This window comes from Rana temporaria, chromosome 3, assembly GCF_905171775.1.
Source record: "Rana temporaria chromosome 3, aRanTem1.1, whole genome shotgun sequence".
Taxonomy (NCBI): domain Eukaryota; kingdom Metazoa; phylum Chordata; class Amphibia; order Anura; family Ranidae; genus Rana; species Rana temporaria.
The window spans coordinates 388,591,415-388,606,073 of record NC_053491.1 but is presented as its reverse complement, the minus strand read 5'-3'; the positions used below and the strand labels follow the sequence as shown (position 1 = coordinate 388,606,073).

The window sequence follows — 14,659 nt, the reverse complement described above, 5'->3', positions numbered from 1 at the left end:
TACACCTACTGGAAAGGCAAGAATAAACCTGCTTGTTTTGCTTGGCTTTGTTTAAATATTCCATTTCTTTCTAGGTGTGTTAACATATGTGCATAGAACAAATCAAAAGTATCTTTTGCGTTTATGCATTCCTCCCCTCTGAAATACAGGACAGCCCCCCTTTTTCCTTCAGCAAAATTCACCACAAAAAGCATGGAAGCCGATCAATGCTTCTGTGGTCAGTTTGCATCTCTGTGCTTGCAGCTCGGAGCTGCAAAAGGCTGTATGCAATCATGGCATGCATGAAATTACCATTGTCTGTTCAGCTGCCACATCCCACCATCCCATTTGCATTGATGCTTTAGCCAATCACAGTCTGCTTTTGTAGCTGCAACCTGTCAGAGCCTGGTGTGCAGGAGGCACGGCTTTCTGAAATGCAAACATACTCCCTATGGTTTTTTTAAAACAATAGTAAGTATGGTGCCTGCATAACTGGATGTTTATAGGAAAGGTCTGGAAACGTGTGCCTACATAAGTTATAACTACTATGGTGACCAGGTTACTTTAAGCTTAGATGAGTCTTAACCTACTGAGTTTACGTTTACTTTAAAAAGACTTGCACCTGTATTGGCAGTGTTGTGTACTGTATGTTTGACTGTAAGGGCAGCATTAGACCAAGTTATTTGGACTGATGTAATGGTTTATGTACTCTACAAAATGCCAGTGATAAAGTCTCAGAGTTATGTAAATGTAGAAAATTAAAAACAGGCTTTGGACCCCAGGCATGTTCCATTTTCCTTAAACACTGCGTAAAAGTGCAAAAAAGAACCTGGGGGGAGATGGTTGAATATACTAACCTTTCCCTGACTTCTGTGGTGTAGGGGGATGACTACATTCTCCTGCTGACAAGATCCCCGAGAATGCAGAATAGCCCAAATATTGCTGCAAAACAGTGTAGGCGTGTCTTCTTGAGACCTGAGCTACTCAACATTCTTCATGATCTGGCCAGAAGTATGGCATCACCCTTGGCTAGGCACCACCGGAGGAAGCTGGAGAAAGGCAAGATTATTACGTAACCTTTCCCCTCCAAATCATTTGCATTTTGTTTCGGCATTTTAGGGAGGAGGGATATTTTGTATAAGCAGACCTCATCACTGAGGTGCAAGGTCCACTGTAACAAAATATGCACTTACCCACCTTATCACAGCCCTCAGGCCTACATTAGGGCTCCCTGCTGGTTGTTACCTGTTCAGGGTACGTGCCAGGTACTTGGTTCCATTCCTATTGGCCAGAGACGGATACTTCTTCTGAAGAAAAGCATATTCATCCCGGATTGAGTCTGCGACAATCTTTTTATTGTTAATATCCAGCTGACTCCTGAAACAATAAATACAGTAGTTTCCATTAAATATAGAGTCTATGGAGTGCCAGAAGTATACCTGGACACAGAACAAGCCATGTTAAAACCAAGAATTATTCCATAGTACAAACAAAAAAATGCAATTAATAAAATAAATTTCTTGTCTGAAACAAAGACGTGCTTTGCCCAAACAAGGTAAACATTCAGTTTATTAAAAAGTCCTTATCCTTGTGTAAGCTTATAATTGGCTATTGTACCAATTTCCAGGAAGCAAGAGAAAGGAGTATGTGCAGCAAGCAAGGACTGGGAATACATTAAGCACTTGAATTATATTTTACCAGAATGACTATATTATAGTACAATTATATTAATATATACACAGATTTTTATTAAGCACACAATTCCTACCTATTGACAACTCCAATGATGCCCAGTTTAACTGGTATGACCCTCCCTAGGAGGACATCCATGGCGTCTGTCCCAGCATCCATGAGGTCCAGTTTGGTTATCACGGCGAGCGTTCTCCTGCCTGTCAAAACAAAAGTAACCAGGAAAACCCTGAATCTCTGTAGAATAAGCTGCCTTACGAACACTCCCACTGCCTGTGGTGCCCTTAAAGGAGAACTTGTGAGAAGTGAGTAGATTTCCAACTTCTGAGCTGCATGGCTGTTCTGAGGCAGTGATGCTGAGCCTTTTCAGGTGCATACTAAAAATTATGGATTATGGATACCCCCTACCACCACCCTTAAATCATCTCTAGGACAAAGTGCTGTCCCCAAGCACAGCAGCACAGTTACTTGGCTTCATCCAAAAAAATAAGGTCATGGCAGTACAATGCAGGTTCAATCTGCTTCTGCATTACCATTTAGTGGGCGTGGAAAGGGCTTTAACAATTTTTTATAGAACACTATGGTTACAAGCTCCAATAATAGGGCTCAGCAGATCAAATCATTAAACATTAATGTTTATTGATCCATCCATAAGGCTGGCATAGAACGCAAAAGGAGATGCTGCTCTATTCAGGGAATGCATTTACACCTTGAAAGCAAAGATCTGAAGCTCACCGTCTGGATCGCACTCCCGGGCTATTTTCAGAGCTTCAGATGTTGCCATATCCGTGTTGGCAGCAGTGACTGCTAGAATGATGGAATTAGGGTTGCCGATATACCGAAAAATTAGCTCTCTGATCTGTACTTCAATGTCCTTGGGCTGGTCACCCACTGGTACCTAAAAAAGGGAAGAGATTCATATTAAAATTAACAAGTATAATGGTTATTAGTTCCCTTTTATTTATCAATCTATTCCGTTTAATAAATAGGCAGTACTGAGCAACTAGTACCTTGGTTAACCCTGGTAAATCCACTAGCGTAAGGTTGACGACATGAGGAGAGAAGATCTTCAGATGAATAGGTTCTGGGCTAATACCCTAAACAAACGATAGATGGAAAATTGCATGGATAAAAGATTGTGGTTGACATGCAATTCAGTATGCTGCCAACAGAAAACGATCATATGACATGATAGTATGCAGAAAACATCTAACCATACACAAAAATCAATGACTTCTTGTCTGGGTGAAAAGGTCTCTTTACAAATCACTGTAATTTCTCCTTAACCACTTAAGACCCGGACCATTATGTAGGTTAAGGACCTTGCCCCTTTTTGCGATTCGGCACTGTGTCGCTTTAACTGACAATTGCGCGGTCGTGCGACGTGGCTCCCAAACAAAATTGGCGTCCTTTTTTTTCCCCACAAATAGAGCTTTCTTTTGGTGGTATTTGACTACCTCTGCGGTTTTTATTTTTTGCGCTATAAAACAAAAATAGAGCGACAATTAAAAAAAAAAAAAAAAAAACGCAATATTTTTTACTTTTTTCTATAATAAATATCGGCAAAATATATAAAAAAAAATTCCGTCAGTTTAGGCCGATACGTATTATTCTACCTATTTTTTGTAAAAAAAAATTCACACACACACCTCTCCCCGTTCTTCAGCTCCTGTGACCGATCGTGGGACACCGGCGGCGATCGGGTCCGTGGGTCCTGTGGGCATGGAGCTTCGGACCGGGTCGCGAGCACACCGCCTGCGGCGCAATCGCGACCCTACGGCTGGGCTCTTAAAGAGGACGTACAGGTATGTGCTTGTGCCCAGCCGTGCCATTCTCCCGACGTATATCGGCGTGAAGGGGTCCTTAAGTGGTTAAAGTGGCCGGGATCCTCCTCTTGGGTACCTCTTCTGTGCTCCTGGCCTCTCCCTCCTGTTAAGTGCCCCCATAGCAAGCAGCTTGCTGTGGGGGCACCCGGAGTCGCAGCTCTGTGTGTCCTTTCAGACACTGAGCCATGACCTGTCCCTTTTCTCTCTTGATTGGCTGACAGCAGCAGGAGCCAAACGCATCGTGCTGCTGGGAGTCCCGGGAAGCTAAGACACTCGTGCAACTTTGCTGCATAAAGATGGGCTCAGGTAAGTATTAGGGGGTGCTGGGGTGGCTGCTGCACACAGGTTTTTTTTATCTTAATGCACAGAATGCATTAAGATAAAATATTCTGCATTTACAACTCCTTTAAATGAAAAGCACAATTTCTAGTACTGCATTTTGAAGTTAGGACTCTTTAAATCACATCTTAATGCAGGTAATGACCAAGCACCAGTCATATGAAGCTTCAATAAAAAAAAGAATTATTGGAATTGCAGCCGTCCTGAATCATTTGCTTTATCACATCTCAAGGCAGTTATTGCCCGCTCAATACCGCCTACTCATTTTTCAAAATCTCCAATAACACCATTTTAGTTTGCCATCACATGACCCTCTGCAACGCCTCTTCTGGAAGTGAAGACTGGTGATCCAGTGTTCAAGCACGGCTGCAATCTTCTGTAGCCTGTGGAGATACTATCGCTGGACAGCCCATGGGAAATCTGCAAATCACAAGGGAAGTGAGGTGGGCACCTAACAAAAGGACCCGATATTCTGCAGTCCAGAAGATACTCTGAATCGGACCCAGCACGTCACTGCAAATTTAGGCAAGTATTTTGGCCTTTTAGATTGATTTTAGATGAACATTTCTCTGAGAAATTCTCAGAAAAAAACCCACACAAAAAACACAGCCGACATCAAGCCAAGGTAAAAAACATTATCCAGGTACGGTACACCAAGCCCGGGTGTATATACCCTGGGTTGGTGTACTGTGAAGGGTTCTACGGCATTGTTTTTGTATTTAAAATGTATGGTTGTAAACATGTGATGCGTGTTATTTTTATCAATTTGAATACAATAAAAATACTTATATATTTTCAGTTTTGTATTTAGTCCTTTGATAGCAAGACAGTCCATTCTTCCCATTTGGATTCCTCTAGTGATGATGATACCCCTCCATATTCCCCTTTAGCCCAATTATATACTATAGAGCAGTGATGGCGCACCTTGGCACTCCAGATGTTTTGGAACTACATTTCCCATGATGCTACACTACAGAGTACATGAGCATCATGGGAAATATAGTTCCAAAACATCTGGGGTGCCAAGGTTCGCCATCACTGCTATAGAGCATGGGTGCTCAACCTATGGCCCTTCAGCTGTTGCATAACTACAAGTTCCATCATGCTTCTGCCTTTGAGAGTCATGCTTTTAACTGTCAGTGGCTTGCAATGCCTCATGGGACTTGTAGTTCTGCAACAGCTGGAGGGCCAAAGGGTGGTCACTTATGGTATAGAGGCTTACATTCCATAGATTACTACAACACTGTATATGAGAATATTGGAAAATAGGATGCTGGCGATTCTCTGAATTTTTTTTTACTGGTTACATGTTTTGAGGAAAAAAAAATGTAATCACTTTTATTCCTATTACAAGGAATGTAAACATCCCTTGTAATAGGATTATTACATGACAGGTCCTCTTTACAGTGAGATATGGGGGGGGGGGGGGGGGGGCAATACGACCTCACATCTAGGCTGGGAAGCCTGAAATCCCAAAAAACACACGCACGTGCGATCGATCTCGGCTTCCCAGCCGGGGCGGTGCCTTTTTTTTTAATGCAAAGGCCGGGCATGACGTCATAACATCACACCCAGCCGGAGACGATCATAGAGATTTTCGGCAACGATCTGGAACTCTCTATTATAAACATCTGGGGCCGGCGGATCTGTTCTCCGACTCAGCGGAGAGTCTGTAAAAGCACCGGAGGGCGACGTCCCCTCTCACTGCCCGTAACAAAGGATAGTGGCTGTTCGGCCAGAGAATCGCCGGCTGAAAAAGACGATATCTTAATGATGCCCGTAGCTGCAGGCATCATTCAGATATCCCCGCACAAATCCAAGGACGTCCCATTACGTACGTTGGGCAGGTAGTGGATAAGCTATAAGGAATGTTAGCCATAAAGACTTTCCCAATGAAAGCTGAAAGTAACAGTCACGGGCTGTAAAAGATTAATCATTACGACAAATATGACATGCGCCATAGCTTAGTGAATTGAACCTAATGAGGTCCATGTCAGAGGGATAAAAATGCCTCTGCAATCCAACAGTAAAACTCCAATTCAAGTCTGTCTTAGACTGGAGAAAAGGAGTTCTATTCTACTTGGCTGCAATCATCCATGCCAAGAGTTCTAAAACAAACTCTGGCCCTGTGTGAGGGGAAAAAAGCCATTGCCAGTACAAATGTAATTATAATGCTTTGCTAGGAGTTTTTTGAACAAAGTTGATTCCTTCAACAGCTAACAGGCTAAAGACCGTTTTATAAGTTTCCGGTTTCATCTTCCTCATATGACAGAAAATAAAGTCTTGCTTCAGCTGGTGAAAAAGGAAGTAAATCCATCTGGCATGCAATCATGACAGAACAAAGGCGAGTTTGAACATAGGTCTATAGAATCACACAGCAGTTTAGTGCTCTGGCTGCTTTGTAATAACAATGATCTTAAAGTGTTTGTAAACCCTTTACAACCACTTTAACCTACAGGTAAGCCTAGATTAAGGCTTACCTGTAGGTGCTTGAAATATCTCCCAGACCTGCACGGTCTAAGATATTTGCAAATCACCATACGGCGATTTCTTCTGTGCATGTGCCGGAGTTAGAAAGGGCACGCTGTGCCGTTTCTAGCTTGGGTCATGCCATTAAAGGCGGCTCCCACACGCATGTGCGGGAGTGACGTCACGCGACTTCGGCCAGTCACAGAGCCGAAGTTCGCGGCCCCGGAAAGAACAGGGGTAAACAATGGACACTCGCTACTAGCAAGGAAGACAGGGACATTGCGGGCTTCTCCTGCGGGCAAGTTTCACATAATGGGCTACTATGCGATGCATAGCAGCCCACTATGCTTTACCTTTGCAGGGAAACAGAGGAAGTAACACGCATCAGGGTTTACTTCCTCTTTAAAGCAAGGCTTCAGACACGCTTTGTTAAAGCTCTCTGAACGCCAGTCAAAGCTCCTGTCACTAAATAAAATGGTTAGCTTACAGTCCTGTTTACACCTTGCTTTTGCTTGGTGCTTCGACGAGGCTTCAAGCGAAATTTGCCATAGACTTCGATGGAGGCTTTGAAGCACCACTAAAGCGACATGGGGTATAATTTTTTAAACAAAGCCAAAGCAAAAGCAGTTGTAAACAGGACTGCAAGCGAACCATTTTATTTCGCGACAAGAGCTTTAACAAAGCGTGTCCGAAGCCTTGTTTGGAAGCACGTTTAAACTAGCCGTTAATGTATGTTGAAGCCGAAGCAAGTGCAAATGAGTCCTTACTTTGTTGTTTCCAGATATTCTTTCAGTTTCATTCTCGATCTCTTGCCGGATTTCATCAAAGTCTGAGTAAACCTGAAATGAGAGTGGACATTAATTCCACAATTCAGATGAAGTTCAAAGTACACAGCACAGAACATACAAAAGTGATGATAGAAGAAGAAAATAACCAGTCTCTGAAGAGCTATATGAAATGTTTATTTAATAGGAGGCCACTACTACAGTATCGCTTAATGTAGAACTATAGGCAAAACTTATTTTTTTGGATAGAGTAAGGGAGGGTTTATAACCCCCGACAGGTTTATTTTTGCCATCATTGCCAGAACTAGAGTGCTCATTGGAAGATATCCCCTCTATTACTTTACTGGGGACAACCCAAAATGATTTTCTTTTGCTTTCACGGATAATGATAAACAGGACAAAGCAAGAGGGGGTAAATCTCCCTAACAGGGACACAGACAATAAAAACGGACAGATGTTCTTCCCCTTTTTTAAGTTTTGAATAGAGTGGTGAGGGATTAGATCTGTGCTTTCTGCTAATCAGGAACACAGATCTCTGTTCCTGCAGGAAGTCCATCCCCCACACAGTAGGCACACACAGAACACACGTAAGCCCTTCATTTCCCCCAGATGTTAACCCCTTCCCTGCCAGTGTCATTTATACTGTGATTTTGTTTTTAGCACTGATCACTGTATTGGTGTCACTGGCCCACAAAAAGTGTCACTTGGTGTCCAAATTGTCCACCGCAATGTTCCAGTCCTGCTAAAAATCGCTGATCACCGACATAACTAGGGGGGGAAAAAAAAAAGTCCCTAAATCTATCCCATAGTTTGTAGACGCTATAACTTTTGTGCAAAAAAAAAAAAAAAAAAAAAAACCTATGTAAATTCAACCTAAAACCTCCTCCTTTCATTTTCTGAGCTGCAACTACACGGAATTAAATGGACCCCCCGCCCCAATCAGCATACCTTGTTCTTTGTATGTAGGAATTTACCCCATTCGTCGGCATCCACTCCTGAAAAAAAAAAAAAAAAAAGTAGTGAACAAAACAGTCCATTGCATCCTCACATACAGTTAGGGTGATGGTCTTTTCAAATAGAAGATGGACTACTGCAAACTTAAATCAAAAATGAAGATGTCATAAGTTGCAGGTAACTGGTAGATTGTGGTCTGGTCTTGCTGATCTGCCATCCCAGAGCATCAAACAGAGTGCAATGCAGAGGAACTACATGGAAATTTGGAGCTGTAGTAGGGAAGAAGAGCCGCATAAGCCGATGCCTCCTCTTTAGTGCCGGCTTCTGTCCCATGTGGAGTGATACCAACTGCACTCCAACTTTTATCCCGGGTCCAGAGTGGTGCCAGCAGCAGGAAAGAACAGATCTTTAGGTCAGTGTGAAGCAACACCCTGGGCATAATAGTATAGGGTCGCTTTCACACTGATGCACTGTGGTTTACCCACACCGCGGGTGCAGTGCCATGTACCTGCAACTTTCCTGCCCTTAGCCATAGACCATCATATCCTGCTGGTTTGGTGCACCATCAAGATATAATAGAAGTCTATGGTAAAGCACAGCTAACCTAGTGGTAAATCTGCAAAATCAAACTCAGGGTTTTTACCACCCCCCCCCCCCCCCAACTTTGTAAGAACGAGTCCTAAGAGTGCCACTTCTGAACACAACCAAGGGCTCATTCACAAGTGCCACAGGCACTGCTGCTCCTCTGAAAAGCAATCTGAGTGTGTTTGACGGGTAGTGAGGAGGCAATATGTTGCCTCCTCACCACCTACCTCAAATAGAAGGTTTAAATCAGGTGTTAAGAAGTGACACTGTGCCCGGTGATCTTTGACTTCTCCCATGTTCAGGTAGATATCCACCTCATGAAAAAAGGGGTTGTAAAGGTATTTTTTTTCCTAAATAGCTTCCTTTACCTTAGTGCAGTCCCTCCTTCACTTATCTCATCCTTCGAGTTTGCTTTTAAATGTCCTTATTTCTTCTGAGAAATCCTCACTTCCTGTTCTCCTGTCTGTAACTCCTCACAATAATGCAAGGCTTTCTCCCTGGTGTGGAGTGTCGTGCTCGCCCCCTCCCTTGGACTACAGGAAAGTCAGGACACCCACTAACACACAGCTCCTTTATCTGCAATGTAGAGAGCATCCTGACTCTCCGGTAGGCCAAGGAGGGGGGGGGGCACGACACTCCACACCAGGGAGAAAGCCTTGCATTACTGTGTGGAGTTACAGACAGAAGAACAGGAAGTGAGGATTCCTCAGAAGACATTTAAAAGCAAAATGCAAGGATGAGGTAAGTGAAGGAGGACTGCACTAAGGAAAAGGAAGCTATTTAGGAAAAAATATTGTACCTTTACAACCCCTTTAAGGTTGCAGTGCATTTTTCAACACATGTGTGAATGCAACTACCAAGAACTGAAAACACAATTGTGTGAATGTGGTTATTAAACCTGGATTTCACATTGGCAAAGAGAAAAAAAAAACACCAATGACTCAGGCTGCTCTGCTCAACAAGCTCACCATTCCTCTATGCAGATTACCAGGGAAACATACATAAACAGAGGCCCAACACCTCCATCACAGACAGAAAACTAGTACATGTGACGTTTTATACACAGAAACATTGTATGAGTCATACGGTGTCCATACAACAAGCCTGAGGCATTTTCCCTTTCTAATAAGCCAAGTCACGGGTACACTGACAGCTAGAGAGATCTGTGTACACTGACAGCTAGAGAGATCTGTGTATTCCCACAGCCGTCACCGACATCCAGCACTAGACAACTGCCAACACACGGCTTGCCTTCCATAAATGGCAATAGAAGTTCTTTCACAAACCTTTCCCACTTCTTAAAATCTATTCCACAGGTCTATAATGTAGTTCTGACAGCAATATCAGCCACTTTACAGCTAAAAGAATAAGCCCAATCTGGACTAAGGCTGGCCACACACTGCTCAATCGTCCAAGTCGTGGGTGGCTCTGTGGGCAAGATTGAAGGAGCTAGGTGGAAAACTGTCAAACAGCAACTGCATCCAAATCAGATACAGCCACTGTTCAGGTATTGAGAGGCGATTGTTACGCAGCTGTCTAAATACAACAGCCAACAGGGAAAGTTTCCCACCCACGCGGTTTTGGCTAAACCACAGAATTCTAAAAAGTGTATGGCTAACCTACATCAAAACCCCATTCCTTTCTTTTGTACATCTTCTAACTGCTGCAAACTGGTAGCTTATAAATTGAACAAAAACACAATAGCAGAATTACGTGTTGTGAATACTAAATGTGCTACGCACTCCCTTGCCCTGCCCCTATGCTGCGCCTCTCTTTGCAACTGCTGGCAACTCCCAACAGTCAAAATGACAGCGGGGAGTTGCAGTGTAAAGACAGCAGCTGCAGCTGTCAAAAAAAGGACCGAGGTCTTACAGAGTGTTTAACCACTTCCCCATTCTGCTGTAGGCCAGGTGGTGGTTCAGTTATCCTGACTGGGCATCATATGACGTCCAGCAGAATAAAATGCCAGTGCTCGCCCACATGGGCACGCAGCGCGGCAATCGTTGGTGCTGGTACTCTGACACACCGCATCTCCGATCGTGGTAAGGAGTCTCCGGAGGCTCCTTGCCACGTGATCAGCTGTGACCAATCACAGCGTGAACCAGGAAGTGCCAGTAAACGGCTTTCCTTGGTTCGCACCAACAGGGAGAGCTGATCGACGGCTCTCCCTGTCAAGAGGGGAGGTCTGCGCCGATAATCAATGTGCTAATAATCAATTATCAGCGCAGCCCATCAGCCCATATGCCAGTGTCTGCCCCAACAGCAACACCTGTCAGTGACCATATATGTGCCAATCAGTGCCCCATCAGTAATGCCTGTCAGTGCCCTTCAGTAGCCGCCAATTCTATACATCAGTGCCACCTCATCAGTACCCGTCAGTGAAGGAGAAAACATTATAAGAATTTTTATTTTATTTTTTACTACTAATCTACTTCACAAGGCCTGTGGGCCAAATATGACCTGCCAGGCTGTTTCATGTGGCACCCACGCCTCTCCTGCAGCTGAGAAACCTCTCGTCTCCACCCCCACCTGGTCTCAGCAGTTGGCAGCATAGGACAGAACTCCTCCGCCAGATAGTGCAATTCTCTGTGCAGCCACAGAGCGGTTAGTCTCTGCTCCCCTGACCCAGCAGTTGGCAGCAAAGGGTACAACAAAATATCTCATATAGATCCTGTGCCTCCCTGTGCAGCTGCAGCACCCCCTTGTCTCAGCATTAGGCAGACTCGAGCCCTCCTCCCCTTTGCCTGCAAAAATAAATAAAAAAGTGCATTTATTTATTTTCACAAGAGCCTGCAGAGCATTGCACTCACGATCAGTGGATGGTGGATGCAATGTTAGGCTCCTGCACACACTGCCTACAGCTCTGTGCCCATGCCTCTGTACAGTCTGTCAGTATCAGCTGCAGAAAGTGTCAATGGATTGCGTGGATGCTGATCAGCACGCTCACACAGTCTATTGAAACTACAAATCTGTCTGCAATGCTGGAAGATGGGACTTGTAGTTTATGCATTCACAGTTCCCTTTGTAATAAGTGACATGTTGATTTAAATCAAACAAGGACTGCGGGAAGAGGAACCCTCGACCACTGTTACAGGGAAGAACAGGTTATGGGTGTCTGATTTAACAAGTTACATCCTAAATACAGATGCAACATGTTCAAAAGATGTGAATATCCTTCAGAGTATGCAGTGGGGGGGCAATAAAATCACAGTTATTGCCAAATAAACAGACCAATAGCATGAATGTAAAAATTGCTCTAGGTCTTGGGGTGTACAGAAGGGAAAGCCGAACTGGTGAAATAAAGTGAAGTATAAAAAAAAAGAACTGACTGTATTTCCTATGGCAGTTTTTAAAGTGTATGTCAAGCAAAAACATTTAAAAAAAGCATAAAAAACATAAAAAATAAAATTAGTTTAAGAGGAGAAATGCCTTTGTGCTTTGGATATCAGTTATAACCTAGAAGAGGTCCTAACCCTCCCCTCTCTACACAAAACCAAAAAGATACAGCGTGTGTTCAAGATGTGTGCCGCTTTGCTTCCACGGATCCCAAAACAAGCAATACGCAATATCCCTACCATGTTTCTGGATGCATTTGTACCAGAAAACCCCACTTTTATTACTGCTGCCATGTTACAGCCTAGAAAACAAAGTGCTCAGAGTGTCCTGTGGTTGACACGGCAAAGCAAATGTGTGACCGCTAAAGTTCATCCGACAGAACCACAGAAGCACCTGGCTAATAAAGGGTCACATGATTGGGACATGAAAGGGCCACAGCATCTGTGCACTTACAATCAGCCTGGCAGAAAACCCCCTCTACACTTTCTCTGTACAGTAGCTTTAACATGAAACGCGTAGCCTGGATCAGCAACCAGTTGGATTATAATGCATTGATCTTAGCTATGTGACCCCCCCATTCCCACACTCAGATCAGCAATGTAAATGCAGAGCTAGGGAAGTCCTAGGCTCCCGTGTGCCAAATACCAACGCCTAAGGTAGACCTGGGAAAAACTTCCCGCACTCGGCCAGGCCCCGCTGCGTCTTTTGTGGGCCTTCCTTCTGACCCCAGCACCCTTGCAAGCCTCAACTCTTTAACTTTGTTAGATTAGAAACAAAACAAAAAATAGAATGCAAGTTAATTATGATCAACAGTCCCAGCTTTGTTTCCACCTTTCAGTTAACCATCTTCATGAAGGACTCTAGTGCCTTGGGTAGCATCTTACAGGTCAGAAGCCTAAATGGGGTCCCACTAAAAAGGTCAAAAGAATGATAATCATTTAATGTGTCTATACAGGAAAAAAACAATGGCAATGAGACCCTGAGAAGTACCTGTGCTATTGGGCGAGCGACCTTTGCTGCTTTTGCGTCAGTTTAAAAAAAATGCGCATTCACACTTTTTAATAAAACTGCATGTTGCCATAAAGTGCATTAAAAACACGTCAATGCGCATGACTGAGTTTAATGGCAACACGTGTTTAATGCAGACAAATGTGAATACAGTGTCAGTTTCTCAAGCCAATCCTCAGGTTGTTTCCTAAATATCCACACAGCTAAACTGCACTGCTGAGAAGCCAATTGTCGCTCCTACACATACGTGAGGTTACTGGCAGAACACGTCGTGCTGAGCAAACACTAATAAATATACCTGATAATAGAAGTATTCTGCAAGAACAAAGGAAAATTTGAGTGAAATTGAAACAGAATTGTTTTAAATAAGTGAAAGAGCAGAACTAAAACATGAGAAGAACTTTCATTAAACAAACAGGAATAAGCAAGCCAATGCACAATATAAACCTGCAGCCAATGTGATAAAAAATGATTTGCAAATAAAGACAACATAAAACCCAAGAACAGGAAATGTAAAAAAATAAGATAAAAAAAAAAAAACATCAGCACCTCCATTCAATGCAGTTTTTTTTATTTTGGGTGAAGTAAGGCAGGATTTGGTCACCTTTTCGGTCTTAAGCAGCAGTGAACAACAGATCTCCTCAACCACTCAAAAGCTGTGTAGACAGGTCTGGGTTTTTCATATATTACTATGGACTATACACTAGGGAACACCCCATAATAGTATGTGTGTGACCATTTGGGGACACTTAATAGGCACACACTGAGAATTCAGGCCAGTAACACCAGTAGCATAGTGCCACTGCTCTACCTGCCAAGGATATCCCAGGGGTAGAGGGAAACCTTCACTGCAGTCTAGACCCAACAGAACATCAAACCCTACCACGCTCCACCAACTAATGATTTGCACTGGAAGGTGGAAACTGTGCCCATTACAGCTGAGAAGGGACTACAAGTGCCAGCAGGTCAATGAGCAGGAAGACAGACAACCAGTGATTTAGAGAGAAGTCTGCAGGGGGAGTGAAAGCTCATGCGAGTAGAGGAGGAAAGGAATGGTATGCAAACAGGAGACCTTTGAGTCTTGGATTTTTCCAGGCGTCCATTTCTGGGGTTGATAAAGGGAGAAAAAAGTAGAGGGAAAAAAAGGCAGAGAGAATTAGTGGCAAGATGATTTATTTTCTGTCCTATAAAAAAAGTAACTCAAAGAGGCAGCCATTTTTCATGTCCCAAATCAATATTCATAAGAAAAGTGTTCCTGGAGGCGTTTTCAGTTGGGGGGAGAGATAGAGATAGAGATATAATATCACACACATACATACACACACACACACACACACACACACACACGCACACACACACGCGCACACGCACGCCCCTCTGAGTGCATGTTAACATTCTAACCTAGGTCATTCAGTTAGAACACTTATTACAAAGCACCAAATCTTGGAAGCTTAAAGCACAACTCCACTTCGAAGCGAAAGTAACCAATGTTAATCTTTTCAGGAATTATTACAAAATGAAACCCGTGTTTAGGTACAACTAGCATAGGTACCTAAATATTTTGTGATAGCAGCCTGCTGTAATCCCTGTACAGCAACACTCAGAGTAGGAGAGGAAGGGCCCACGCCTGAACTAGTCTGGTGTTAATATATTGCACAGTGCGATTTGTTGGGACTGCAGGAAGGAAGG

General features: G+C 43.5%; 1 protein-coding gene across 8 annotated transcripts in view; it reads right to left on the bottom strand.

The window, feature by feature from the left end:
- DNM1L (dynamin 1 like) overlaps nucleotides 1–14,659 on the bottom strand; it is a 59,279-nt gene that overhangs the window by 26,684 nt on the left and 17,936 nt on the right. For 5 of the 8 annotated variants that reach the window (XM_040345765.1, XM_040345773.1, XM_040345766.1 and 2 more), the window contains exons 3-9: nucleotides 14,043–14,075; nucleotides 8,036–8,082; nucleotides 7,070–7,141; nucleotides 2,679–2,765; nucleotides 2,404–2,566; nucleotides 1,748–1,868; nucleotides 1,225–1,356 (exon numbers count right to left, since the gene is read on the bottom strand). In XM_040345765.1, coding sequence (XP_040201699.1) covers nucleotides 1,225–1,356; nucleotides 1,748–1,868; nucleotides 2,404–2,566; nucleotides 2,679–2,765; nucleotides 7,070–7,141; nucleotides 8,036–8,082; nucleotides 14,043–14,075 — 655 coding nt within the window. The remainder of the gene's footprint in view (nucleotides 1–1,224; nucleotides 1,357–1,747; nucleotides 1,869–2,403; nucleotides 2,567–2,678; nucleotides 2,766–7,069; nucleotides 7,142–8,035; nucleotides 8,083–14,042; nucleotides 14,076–14,659) is intronic. The other 3 variants (XM_040345767.1, XM_040345770.1, XM_040345774.1) reach the window with 1 other exon arrangement.